The 13,347-nt window shown below is 50.2% G+C and overlaps 5 protein-coding genes across 5 annotated transcripts; 2 read left to right on the forward strand and 3 right to left on the reverse strand.

Moving 5' to 3' along the window:
- Positions 1-44: 44 nt before the first annotated feature.
- Positions 45-4,092, reverse strand: N7483_011323 (putative VPS9 domain protein; the record flags this gene model as incomplete). The annotated part of the gene is made up of 3 exons (XM_057094750.1): positions 45-3,640; positions 3,698-3,947; positions 4,015-4,092. 3 exons carry the CDS (start codon positions 4,090-4,092, stop codon positions 45-47), a joined length of 3,924 nt encoding a protein of 1,307 aa, XP_056940721.1.
- Positions 4,093-4,731: 639 nt separating this feature from the next.
- On the reverse strand, positions 4,732-5,427 carry N7483_011324 (mitochondrial 37S ribosomal protein uS11m; the record flags this gene model as incomplete). Its single annotated transcript, XM_057094751.1, has 1 exon — positions 4,732-5,427. One exon carries the CDS (start codon positions 5,425-5,427, stop codon positions 4,732-4,734), a length of 696 nt encoding a protein of 231 aa, XP_056940722.1.
- A 397-nt stretch (positions 5,428-5,824) lies between these two features.
- On the forward strand, positions 5,825-7,393 carry tim44 (protein translocase subunit TIM44; the record flags this gene model as incomplete). Its single annotated transcript, XM_057094752.1, has 2 exons — positions 5,825-6,666; positions 6,718-7,393. The coding sequence occupies 2 exons, from the start codon at positions 5,825-5,827 to the stop codon at positions 7,391-7,393; spliced, it is 1,518 nt and encodes a 505-aa protein (XP_056940723.1).
- An 812-nt stretch (positions 7,394-8,205) lies between these two features.
- N7483_011326 (uncharacterized protein) lies at positions 8,206-9,353 on the reverse strand (the record flags this gene model as incomplete). The annotated part of the gene is made up of 3 exons (XM_057094753.1): positions 8,206-8,257; positions 8,314-9,290; positions 9,351-9,353. 3 exons carry the CDS (start codon positions 9,351-9,353, stop codon positions 8,206-8,208), a joined length of 1,032 nt encoding a protein of 343 aa, XP_056940724.1.
- Positions 9,354-9,646: 293 nt separating this feature from the next.
- Positions 9,647-13,151, forward strand: N7483_011327 (RIC1 family protein; the record flags this gene model as incomplete). Its single annotated transcript, XM_057094754.1, has 5 exons — positions 9,647-9,958; positions 10,031-11,425; positions 11,476-11,743; positions 11,796-12,271; positions 12,348-13,151. The coding sequence occupies 5 exons, from the start codon at positions 9,647-9,649 to the stop codon at positions 13,149-13,151; spliced, it is 3,255 nt and encodes a 1,084-aa protein (XP_056940725.1).
- Positions 13,152-13,347: the final 196 nt, after the last annotated feature.

The following is a 13,347-nucleotide window of genomic DNA, read 5'->3' on the forward strand; positions in this document are numbered from 1 at the left end:
AATCAAATCTATGAGAAACATGGTTGAGTGGAAACACTCGGGTATCATGATTTCATCTCTCGCACGGTGCGTAGGCAACGCTCCATACGTTTGCCGCGCTCTTTTTCACGGACGAGAGTGTTCTTCACGAAATCTCGGATTGCTTCACGCCCCACTTTCTCGCGCCAGGTTGTCCAGCCGGCTAGTTCGCCGACAACGACATCTTTGTTCCATGATATCTCCGTCGCCAGGCGAGCTGACTCGGCTTCGCCCGTTTGAATCTTTTGTTCAAGATCGCGGACAGACTTTTGTCGTGACTCTTCAAAGCCTGGAAGGTTGATATTGAACTTGCGAGGGAGTGATGATGAAATAAGAGAGGAGCGGTTTCGTGAAACATTGCGGTTTGTGGAGGTGAGATCTGAAATAAGGGATAAAGGACGAGAGAGGGATGTGAGAACGGCCGCGGTGGTGTTGTCGATAGCAGTAAGCACAGCGAGATAGTGGAGAAGTGGGGAGGAATCGGAGTTGGAGGTGGAAAGACAAGCACCATAACGAGTGAAGGCATCTATGTATGATTGTGGAAGCGCATTCGTGGGCTCTTTGAGCGTTGAGAGGATAGGTGCGCAGAGGGCAACAGCATCCGCGCAATCCGAAACGCTATTGTGTAGCGCGTGTCCACGGCGGATCAGACTGCGGGTGTTGACATGTACACCACGGACCATGTCCTGTGCATGGGATACAAATTGCTCTGTGTCCCGCATACCCTCGAGGGAGATTGGCGAAAACTCATCGGCAATGGTTTCGGTCAGCACAGCTGCTTTGCTGCGAGATCGATCCGCCATCATCTCTGGCTGTAGTTCTGGAACAAGGAAGAACTCCCAAAGCATTTCATGGGTAGAAAATGTCGGGTGAGTTAGAAGAGCTTTCAGGAAACGATCAAGCTTTTCTTGGAGGTCGTGAAGCACAGATCGAGATGGCTTAGAGTGGATTTGGAATGGGTTCCGAAAATCGGATAGAGATGGTACATAGGAGGCAGGATGCTCGACTGAAAGCCATTTCGCTAGGTTTTCAAAATCTTGAAAGCTTCGCCGACATGTCGTAACAGTGTATGTTGTTGACCCGTAACGGGGTGATAATGGCTCTGATGGAGTATGTGGAGCACCGGACTTGAGAATGAACCGCACAGTTGCGTCTTCGACGAAGAAAGATCGCACCACAGTAGTAACACGACCTGACGGGTCACCCAAAGCCGATGGCGGATGCGATAGTAGAATCAAATCATCGATTCTATTTCGAACCTCGTCGTCTTTGGCAAGCTCGACCGCTGTCAATCCACGGGATTCCTTTACATGTACATCCACTCTTGGATCCAAGAACAGGATTCGCACTTGGTCCACGCGCCCATATTTGCTTGCCATCATCAGCGGTGTAAATTTCTTGTCGTTGGTGGCGTTGGGATCGCAATCACACTGTTGAAGGATGCGTGTAGTTATTTCAGGATCACCCACGATGTGTAGCAATGTATTGCCCTTGATGTCAACATGATCATCAAGTTGAAGAGGTTTTCCATTGCCTTGCGCTTTCTGTGCTGCTGTCAAGGCAGACTGAACCATAATCTTGTACTCTGGATGATCATATGACCGACAGAGCGCGAAGAGTGGTGTCTGCCCATGTTTGTCTCTCTGTCGCCAGGGAAGAAGACCTCCAAGCCGGGCCAGAAGTGAAGGCGTGCTAAAAAGATAATGACCCACAGTTCGACCATGGACATCCGACTTTGTCAAGTACGCTGCAATCACGCTATGATCTGTCTTGCTGAAAAGAAAGTCTAGAATGATTTCAACAATCTCACTATGTGCAAGCTGCACGGCTGCATTGAGCAAAGTGGTACCATCCGCATTTGTGTCTTCAAGAATATCCTCCAACGGATAATATTCTTCAAGACTCAACAGATACTTAAGCGCCTCCGTTTGACGGCTTTCCACGGCCATCATAGGTATTGAATCACCCGCTGGATCTTGGGTTTTTGTCAAAGTTTCAATAGAACTATCACCTTCGATGCCACTTGCCATAGATCCAATAGTAGTGGTTCTAGAAAGGAAAGAAACAGCTGATGACTCTGACAAACTGCGGACATCCATAGAAACCTTCTTCACAGGCCGAGTAAAGTCTATGACAGTGGACGGACCATTCCAGGTTTGGAATGGAAAGACGTGAGACAGGGGCGGTGCTTCAGATGGAGGGCCATCAACTGCCGATTCACCATTTGTGAACACTGGGTTGCTATAGACAGACGACGTCTCAAAAGGCGACTCCTCTGGCTCCTCGGAGCTGTCTGTTTGGAAAAGTACCGATTTGCGCTCAGGTTCGCGAGGAATGGCTTCATCAATAGATTCATGATCTCCATTTGGTTCCAAGATACTCTTCATATCTGAAACACGACCCCCTTTTGTAGCTTGCCACAGCCGTCGGTTTCGCACACTTGCGCGCCGGAGACCAGCTGAGTCTGTGACTAGATACATCAAGACTGCTTCAAATGTGCTGAGTGCGTAGCCCATCTCGCCGCTATCGACATCATCAATGTAGATGAAGTGTTGCATGTAAAGCAAGCGGGCTTGCAAATGACGAATTTGTGACCGGATAACGACAACCAGCAGCAATGAAACCAATACATCCGCATTGATTGTTATTGGCGATCGACCTTTCTCGGATCCCAGTCCATCCACTTGATTGTAACTGCCGGGGAAAGAGATCACTTTGACAGTCTCCAGCAGTGTGTTAAGCATTTCATGGGGACTTTTGGCATCGCCCATCTTGCGAAATTCTTCCACACCGCGGCCCAGCCGACGAATCAGTTCTCTTTTCCCTTCACGCCCTCCTTCAACGCTGATCCCAACTTGGGTTACATCGATGCTTTCCATGTATCGAATCCTAGAATCTAATTCCGAATCTTCAGGTTGTCGGAAGGCACATAGACGAGGAAATAGGAGAGGCTCATGAACTTGCTCAGCAACATAGCGCTCAATAAGCCGCTCGACGAGTGGACCAGTGAGATCGGTTGTCGCACCAAGAAGAGATAATTGCTGCTTATCGACCAATCTAAAGAGGTCAATTGCAGCAGTCACCGCAGTCTCTAGGCTCCGCCGCATAAGATCTTCGTCATCTTCAAAATATTCCTCTGAGTTAAATGGCAGGCGTCCGCGACGAGATGACCAGCTGCGAACGGATGAACTCTCGTCCACCAAAGTCTCCGCGCGGGACATTTTGTGATCGGGTTCGCTTCCAGATGCAGAGGGCGAACGCGATGGAGGAGGAGGCAGCGGCTTCCCAAGCTCCTTGCCAAATTCGCGAAATAGCCGTTCTAGACCAGGTTGCATTTGCTTTGCAATCATTGGGAAATTGGCCAGTAACTCGCCAAGTGATTTGATTTCTTGCTTCGCTGGTGTATTATCTCCATTTGTACTCTTTCTATCCCGAGGAGGCAATTCCACGCGCTTGACAGTTGTACCTGGGACGACGGCAGGAATTATTCTGGCTGGATCGAAGGTTCCGATCAACGGGCGAGAGATGTAATATATGAGCCATGGTCGCGATTCGCTGGACGATGTGTTATTGTAGTATAATGCGTCAGACAAAAGCTGGGCCTGAGTGAGTGACTTAAAGCCTAATAGATCCACGAGTTAGCATCAGTAAACCATCCGGGGTTCAACAATTTCCCCACCTTTGTTACTGTATACCGAGTTCTCTTTGATAATGACCGTTCTTCCATTGAATGTTGTGACCTGTTTTGCTTTCCCTCTATTATCTCGGACGTTTAATTCCTCCTTTCCATCCTTTGAGCCCGTGATGAGCGGGATCCGCAACACATGACTGCCTAGAAATTCTTCCGACGCGACTAGATCCGAGTAGTAAAGGCTAGACTCTCTGTCCCGCGAGCCGACCAGGCAATCTGTAGTAGGAACAAGAAGTACCTGGATTATTCGAATTAGGATCAATCGGCCTCCCGCTATCGATTCAGATGATCATAGCTCTACTTACATGATTCTCCACGGGTGTACACTGCCCCGGAACAGTGCTTCGGAAGAAGGCACGGAGGAAGGGATTTAGAGGGTGCATCCAAACGGTTTTGGACGGCCCGGTAGATAATATTCAGGAATCATCAAGGTCGTGGGGATCAGTTTGTTGAAGCTTGGGGAAACAAGGTTGTATGGACTAGTCGTTTCGCGGGGAAGAGCTCCGGCGCATTCGAATGCAGGCAACAGTTGATGACTTCACGAAGCCGAGGTTCACCCGTCAGAGCGGCCCGGACGACACAGAAGACCAAAAATCAATTCGCAGAATGACACGATAAAAGAATCAAGAAAAGCGCATGAAACTGGAACACGGTTGTAAGTAGGGAAGTTCGAGAACGTGATCGCTGCGGGAGCTGATTCCACGCTATACCTGCTTGGGTAATTCAGGGCCTCTTAGTCAACTGGTCAATACTGACAAATGTTGGAGTGATATCTCATCATCTACATTGAATATCCAAACTATACGGAGGTATGAATTGAGAATTGTGGATTGAAAATTTTAAATTGTTATTGTACAGTATATGGAATCATAGTAGGAAGCTATATCAGGGTAGTAGGATTCCCTGTGGTTCTCTGACCAAGCTGTCCTCCAATACAAGCATCCCGCGTGGATATGCAACAAGTCACAGAAACTCCCTCAAGCAAGACAAGATAAGAACCAAATACAACTGAGTCTTTCCCCTTAACCCAGTCTGCGAACCTTGCGGCTACGAGTACCACCGAACTTGAGACGAGTCGAATCGGTCACTCGGCTGACCAGTCCACGAATGTGACGACCCTCGTTTCCAAGAAGTACCTTGGTGAAAGCCTCTCGGCCCTTTCCGAAGCCACGGTAAACGATCTCAAGTCGCTTCAGCTCCATCAGCAATCCACGTTCCTTGATCTGGGTCATCACGTGGGCCGACAGTTGATACGCCGGGTCGAAGCCACCACGGCCAGCCTTGCGGAAGCCAATTTGACCGGCACCAATAGAGAAAATAGGAGATCCATTGGGCCGTGTCAAAGTGATGATAGTGTTGTGTTTGTGGGTGAAGACGTGCATGTGGTGAGGAGGGGCGCGGTCCGCGTAGGGGTTTTTCATCATATCGGCCTCGAGGCTCTCAGCTAGTCTGGCATAATCGGAGCTGACACGGGAATTGGAGGAGCCATCCTGCATCATCTTTGTAATAGCGGACAATGGTGACGAATCGCCGGAGCTCTGGGGGTTGCGGTTGAGGATTTGGCTCTCGATCGAGGACTTGCGGTCCTTAAGGCCGGCGCTGACATTTGGCGTGGACGAGATCGAGCGAACAGTCTGGAAGCTGACAGCCCGGTTCTGAGATTGCCGACATACTGAAGGCAGGTGCTTGGCGAGTGTGTTCATGCAAAAGGAATTCATCGCGGCGATATGGTGCCGGGTTTGTCGGCGACAAAGACCACGCGGTGGAGTAATGAGGGATATAGGGACAACTCCAATACCTTTTTAGTATTGAAAAAAAGCGACACACAAATTCCCGGAGGATCAATTGCCTTAAAGAATCCGTGACAGGCCGGGGTAGAGGTGTAGCCGTGATCGGAGACAGAGGCGGAAAAGGGAAACACTGGAAGTTTTTCGAAGTCTTGGCAATCTTGACTTTTTCCCCTACTCACATCTCTCTTTCCCGGTCCAACCTCATTCTTCAACTTTACCCCGAACTATCCGGGCTGGGCTGGATTAATACTACTTTTACTCTTTTACTCTCTTCCTAATACCTCTTCCTTTTCTCCTTCGATCCCAGAGCATGATTTCTAACAAGATGTCCTCTGCCGCGCGCGCGGCCACCATGCGGTCTCACGCTCCGGTCCTCAGAACCGTCCAGGGCTCTCGGGCCGTGTCATACTCGGCTCTGCCGATGCAGAGTTCGAAGCTGACCTCTAGCCAAAGGAGCGCTCTTCAGCACACTCACCTCCCCTCTCAGCTCGTTTCGCCGTTTGCCGCTCTTCCCTTGACTCGATCTTTCCACGCAGGCAATTCCTTGTTCCAACAGCAGAAGGAGGAGAAGAAGACTGAGGAGAAGGGTGAGGAGGCCAAGTCTGAATCCAAAGAGCAGGAGAAGGAAGGCGAGGAGGGAGATAAGAAGGAGAAGAAAGAAGAGGCTCCTCCCCCGCCACCTCATGGAGACAAGTCCCCGTGGCAAGTGTTCCGTGACACCCTTCAGACCGAATTCAAGGCTTCTAAGGAGTGGAATGAATCAACTAAGGCTCTGGCATCCTCCGCTCATCAGTTCTCAGAGAATGAGAACATTAAGCGTGCACGTGAGGCCTACCAGGCTGCTTCGGGAGCAGCCACTACCCGCACTGGTGCGGCTCTTAAGTCTACCGGAGAGGTCATTGGAAAGGGTGCATCCTGGACTTGGAACACTCCAGTGGTGAAGGGTGTGCGTAAGGGTGTCAATGCCACTGGTGCGGGTCTCGAGAAGGCCACCCGACCTGTGCGTGAGACTGAGGCTTACAAGAGCGTGAAGGATGCCATTGATGATGGTAGCAGCTCTCGCTACGGTGGATGGATTGAGAAGGAGGAGCGTCGCAAGCGTCGTGAAGAGTGGGAGGCTAAGGCTGGAGGCAAGCCCAAGCTTGAGCGAATGGAGGAAGATCCTGAGTAAGTTTTTGCTGCATGTCGGTTTCAGGTTCTGTGACTAACCTACATCAGGGCCGGTACCAACGTTACCCTCCACAAGGATGCTGCTTGGAAGGAATCCTGGCGCACCTTCCGTGACTCCAACCCCATGATGCAGAAGCTGTTCACCGCACGCGAGGCTTACGAGGAGTCTGAGAACCCACTTATCAGCACTGCGCGCAGCATTACTGACCGTATCGGTGGCTTCTTTGCCGAGAATGAGACCGCTCAGGTTGTCAAGAAGTTCCGCGAAATCGACCCCAACTTCCAGATGGAGGAGTTCCTGCGCGAGCTGCGTGAGTACATGCTCCCCGAGGTTCTTGACGCCTATGTCAAGGGTGACATCGAGACTCTGAAGCTTTGGCTTTCCGATGCTCAGTACTCCGTTTACGCCGCTCTTTCCAAGCAGTACACCACCGCTGGTCTCCGCTCGGATGGCCGTATTCTGGATGTTCGTGGTGTTGACGTTTCCCACGCCCGTCTGTTGGACCCTGGTGACATCCCCGTCTTTGTTGTCACTTGCCGTGCCCAGGAGGTCCACGTTTACCGTAACGTGAAGACTGGCAAGCTTGCCGCCGGTATGGAGGATAAGGTCCAATTGGTCACATATGCTATTGGCATGACCCGAATCCCCGAGGAAGTCAACAACCCTGAGACCCGTGGTTGGAGACTGATTGAGCTGCAGAAGGCTGCTCGCGACTACATCTAAGGCGGCAGGCTGTCTTTTTTCTTCGGTGTGCAACCGACTTCTCAGTCCTTTTATCCAATCCCCTTGAAACTCTTCACCCATTCAACCTTTACCCCTCGTCCTCTCGACTGTACAATATGATTGTTCTATACTAGGCCAGGTGGAATTGGCGCTTTTCCTACGGTTATGTCTGTTCAAGTGACCGGTTGTTTTCCTTCATGTATTAATGTTCACTTTTTTTCCTTTCTCATCTGTCTCTCTGTTACTTGCGGCCTTGTCAAGGCTCTCCACCAAATTCCCTCTGGTTGAACAGAAAAAACAACTGTCCATCCCCTCCATAGACTCGGGCTACAGCTGCATGTGGGATTTTAGCTGGTCTGATGGCATTTGGGCTTGAGGTGTTTTGCGGCGTTTTTCTCATTGCATTTTATTTCTTCTTCACTCTCCCCTCGACACTGTCTGATCTGCATGTGGGCCGTTTATATCGGTCATTGAGATTTCGGTTGGCCGTGATGCGATTAGATCGAGCTATTCAAACAAGAATAACCGATCCTGTCGCATTCAGGCCGTGTAAATATACTATCAACGGAGACGTATCTGTTTCAAGTTCTACCCTCGGTCCGTCATCTCAGTAGTAGTCATCCAGATGGATGCAATAATCAAGCTTAAACGTATTAGACTATTCTATAAGATGAGAATCCTAGTAAAACTGAGCGCAAAGTAAAGATCAAAGTAGAAATGATTTGTGTCTAAAGAAAGCGCTCGCCCCAATATCATCAGATCGTGTCTTTTTGAAGTTATCCATCAAGTCATTCAATCCATGAACCCAAAGTTTACTGTTGACCGCGTCCAGCACCGCCACCGCCACCCATCATGTTACGAGCCCTAGAAATAGTTAGTATCAGCACCTTACACAATATATAATATCAGGGGCTGCTTACATCTCAGCAAGGTTGGGGTCGCTCATCAGGCTAGACATATCGGGCATACCGCCGCCCTGGCCAAAGTTCTCAGCCATCTGGCGAAGACGAGGGTTGTTCATCAGGTTGCCCAGCATATCGGGGTTGCTCATAAGGTTTTGAGCCATGCTAGAAAACATAGGGTTGCTCATCAAAGAACCCAAGTCAGGCATACCACCACCGCCACCACCACCCATCATACCGGCAAGAGCCGACAGGTCGGGCATACCACCGGCACCACGAGAGGCACCAGGAGCAGTGTCCAGCTCCTCAGAGGGGGGCTCAGGGGCACGGCTGGCCTCCTCAATCTTGCGCGATGAGGTCTCAAGACCACGCTTCATGGCATCACTGCCACCGTTGCCCTCAGCCTCAATACCCTTCTCGTAAGCCTCCTTAGCGGCATGGTAGTCACCCATATCGAAACGGGCGAGACCCAGACGGCTCCAGGCCTTGGAGTACTTGGGGTCGACGGCAACAGCGAGCTCGGCATCCTCGGCGGCCTTCTCGTGCTGGTTAGAGGCGGAGTAGGCAGCAGCGCGGTTGGAAAGGTAGATAGGGTTGCCGGGGGCGATCTCCAGGGCCTTGCTGTACTGCTCAACAGCACCAGCATAGTCCTTGCGGGACATCAGGGCGTTACCCTCAGACTTCAGCTTGTCGGACTCAGCGGTGGGCGCACCAGCCTTGGGCTTCTCCTCCTGGGCGCTAGCACTGTCGGCCTGAGGGGTAGACTTGTTGCGCAACTTCTCGTAGACGCTGTAGATGCTGGCGAGGGACTGTCCCCCGAGCGCCTCCTTAACGGCGGCCTCATCGGTGGGGTCAACCTGGAATGTATCGGCAATACAGGACTGGGCGATCTCGATTGACTCGGCATCGTCGGCGGTCAGAGTGCCATCCTTGAGGCTGGAGCCAAGGAAGTCAATGATGGCCAAAGCCAGGCGCTTCTTGCTCTCTGTGGGGGCCTACACGTAATGCGGTTAGCACATTTCACTGAGAATAGACAATACCAGACATATCCTCACCATGATATCAATAAACCCAAGTAAAATGATGTTCAGAGAATACAGGACACGTTAACTTGCGTTTGAGGGGGAAAGAAAAAACAGTTGAATGCGGGGAGCTTGTCGCACGTGATGCCGCCTATCGTCCCCGTTGGACTGTTTAGATCTTCAGCAACTTCACCTAGAGCATTCGAGTATCTTCTCTCTTTTAATTCATTACACAATAGTGGAACTCCAATCGCATTTGCTCTCTGTCGAAATGACTCCATGTGAGCTCCACTGCCAGTCATAATAGCCCCCTGTCCAATCCGGGAGCCATGTATTGGCCTAATGGAGTCCCCCGGGTTTACGCCATCAACGGCCCCGACATTTCCGAGATCTCCTATGATGAGGATCGCCAACATATCCCTCCTTCTCCAGATCAGCGCAGCTCATTAGAGAATAGTTCTGATGCTACAGAGAGCTCAGAGGTGCCAGTCAGCGAGGCAAATGAGCCAATCACTGAACCCCGGACCCAAAAGGATCACCCGAAATGGGAGAGTGAAGCTATCAATGGCCTATGCGTTTCTCGGTCTGGTCACATATTTGCGACTATAACTGAGTCTTCAACTTCACTATGGCAAACCAGAGTATGTACCCCATGAGCCCTTAGTAAAGTCGTCTTTTTGGCTCTAGAGCTTAGATGCTAATGCGCCCCATAGCCAACCGCAGTTGTTGCTGCGTTAGTACGGTCCTTCTCTTCGCTGGAAATTTACGGATCTAATGTGGCACTTTTGATGCATCCGGATTCGTCAATATTGGTTGTTCAGACTCTAAATGGATACCTTCTCACATACACAGTCGCATCCGACCCAGCAACACGAGTCTACCAACAGCGGTTCGATCATTCAACGCATCCACGTCGCCAACAGCTCGCGCACTTCTCTGCGGTCGAAGAATCCAATGTTGTTGGAGACATCAGTATCAGGTTCCGAATGGCAATCAAGATTGAATCTGGGATTGTCAAGGCGCTGGCGCTGGATCAGGAGCTGGTTGTTGCTACAGTTAAACCACCGGCCGTACAGTGTATTCGGTGGAATCGCGATGCAAGTGGACCCCAGACTACATCTGAAATGCTGAATCGCATTCTGGGAACACCAAAAGATGTCTCAATCTCGGATATGGTTTATGATCGCGCCATGAACCTATTAATATGGCTTACAAGTAATGGTCAGGCGTATGCTGTGCAACGAGCAGCCAGGAGTCAGTCTGATTCTGAAGCGCCGAAGAAGCTCTTCCATGGACATTGTTTCCATGATCCTAAGGATGAGGGAGAGAAAGCAGTCAAGGTCACAGTGAACGCGCGATTTTCTCTGCTGACGGTCAACTGTGCAAATGGCGAGATTCTGGTTTACACAGCCAAAGACTATACAGGAAATGTACCACTTTCTCAGAAGCTACAACTACCAGCATCGCCTACAACTACAGGAGCATTGACATTTATGAGCTATTCGCCGGACGGATACTGTCTCTTTGCTGGCTTTGAGAATGGTTGGACAACGTGGAGTGTCTTTGGAAAGCCGGGAGGAAATAGCTTCACTGTTGATGTCTCTTTGGCGAAGTCAAATGAAGAGAGTTGGCTAACTGGTGTCTCGAGTGGCTGCTGGATTGGCGGTGGATCCGATATCATTCTGTCGGGACAAAATGATCGGCGTCTCTGGATTCTGGAGACGGCCCGCAGCGCTTTAACGGGCTGCTTTTCCGCTGCTAATCTTGCTCGGGGATTGTTGCAAACGGGAACAGAATTTATTCTGTATCGGGGTCATGACTTGCCTGAATTGATGACTATCTCGGGCAAAGATTCTCTTTGGCATCATGCTCAATATCCACCTGCATACCTCCATTCCCAGTGGCCCATCCGGTCATGTGTCGTGTCTCAAGATGGGCGGTATGTTGCCATTGCTGGTCGAAGAGGGTTGGCCCATTATAGTGTCAACAGTGGCCGGTGGAAGGTGTTTGAGGATTCCAAAATAGAGAATTCGTTCGCTGTTCGCGGCGGTATGTGCTGGTATGGTCATATATTGATCGCCGCTGTGGAAAGCGACGGATCGTATGAGGTAAGTGCTATTAGAGCGAAACAAACGTCCAAAGCTAATGATTAATCCAGCTGCGTCTTTACTCCCGCGAGGCGCCATTGAATAATAATTCGATGATGTTTATCGAGTATCTTCCATCCCCTGTGGTGTTCATCGGTCCGTCTGGAGAAGACTCTCTCCTGGTCTACACCTACGACAACATTCTATACCACTATATCATCAACGCCACCCAACCGCAAATCACTATTGTTCCTGTGGGACAAATTGCGTTCAATGGCATTGTACGAGCTCCAACTCGTGTTAGAGCGATTAGCTGGGTCTTGCCCGAGGAACAAATGCGTATGTTTCACCAACTTTTCGTATTCACTGCCGAGGTTCTGACACTATACAGGAAACGGTGATCCTTCGCAGGATGTTAAGGTAGCATCTGTCATTCTTCTAGTGGACGGCAATCTAGTTCTATTGCAGCCCACGGTAACGGATTCAGGCGATCTCAAATACGACATGCGGGTCATTTCCCACGATGTGGAATATTACATATTGATGCGCGATCAGCTCTCCTTCAATTTCTCGCCTCAAGTTGACGAATCCCTTCCAGCCAGTCCCTCTGTCGAGCTGGCTCTTGGGTCGTCTCATAGCACTCTATCGCTTCGAGACTCCCTATGGATGTTCCGCGGGCAAGATCTTTTGGCATGGAACGATGTGCATGATATTCTGCAGCAAGAGACGGTGCCGGCACCACTCAATATACCCCTGGACTTCTATCCTCTCTCGGTGCTATTGAACAAAGGCATTGTACTGGGAGTAGAATCCGAAATGATGCAGCGACGAGACGTCACATTCACCAGCCTGAAGTTTGCCATCCGAGTATGATCCACCCTCACCTCTGTCATTTTTTATCAGTGACATTATGAAAAAAAGTATGTCTAACATATTCATCTAGACCCATCTCTTCCTCCCATACTTCCTCCAATACAGCCTTATCAACCTCGGCACTCCAGCCACCCTCTCTCTCTGCCGACACTTCTCTCACCTTTCATACTTTGCACACGGATTAGAAATCCTACTTCATCACGTCCTTGACGATGAAGTAGATAATCAGAGTCGCGCCAACAAATCCGATGTTCCAATCCTCCGTGAGGGCCCTCTTCTCCCCACTGTCATCACCTTCCTCCAGGCATCTCTTCCAACACGCGAATACCTCGACATCGTTGTACAATGTACCCGGAAAACCGAGCTCCGGTCCTGGCGTACCCTCTTCGCCTACCTACCTCCACCAAAGGACCTCTTTGAACAAGCCCTAAAACTCGACGCCCTCAAAACAGCCGTCGGGTATCTCCTAGTCCTCCAAGCCTTCGAAGACGAGGACCATGGTAACGACGGCCGCATAGAGGAATACGTCGTACGTCTTATCGGACTAGCCTCACAAAAGGGTGACTGGGAACTCTGTGGCGAATTAGCCAGGTTCTTAATTGCTCTCGATGCCTCGGGTGAAATGCTGCAGCGTGCTATTGGCCGCGTAGGACTACGTTCCTGGACCTCGAGGAACGGGAGCAATTCCGGATTCGGATCGAGATCTGGCTCAGCGGCTGGTGTTAAGGGACTAGGACTTAGTCTTCCTGTGCGTACCCCGTCCTGGTCATCTCTCTCTCCGACGGGCTCGGGGTCAATGTCTCCGAGCAATGCTCGAGATGGGAATGTTTCGGATGAATATCCCCATTCAATAGATAGTCGAGACGATATTTAAGTTATTAATCTCCTCCTGGACATTTGTGCCGCTTTCAATGTTTATTCCCAACTTGTATATTTTTGTCACTTTACTCTCAGATGGAACGTAGATATACATCTACATATTGATGCCACTTTCGGAGCCCAACTTCTACTTACTACTGGTATCACCTCCAAATTGAACTTGAAGTTCATCCTTCAAGTTATAACACACA

The sequence above is a fragment of the Penicillium malachiteum genome (genome assembly GCF_028827825.1).
Source record: "Penicillium malachiteum strain IBT 17515 chromosome Unknown utg000005l:1.0-9002435.0:326005.0-9005861.0, whole genome shotgun sequence".
Lineage (NCBI taxonomy): Eukaryota > Fungi > Ascomycota > Eurotiomycetes > Eurotiales > Aspergillaceae > Penicillium > Penicillium malachiteum.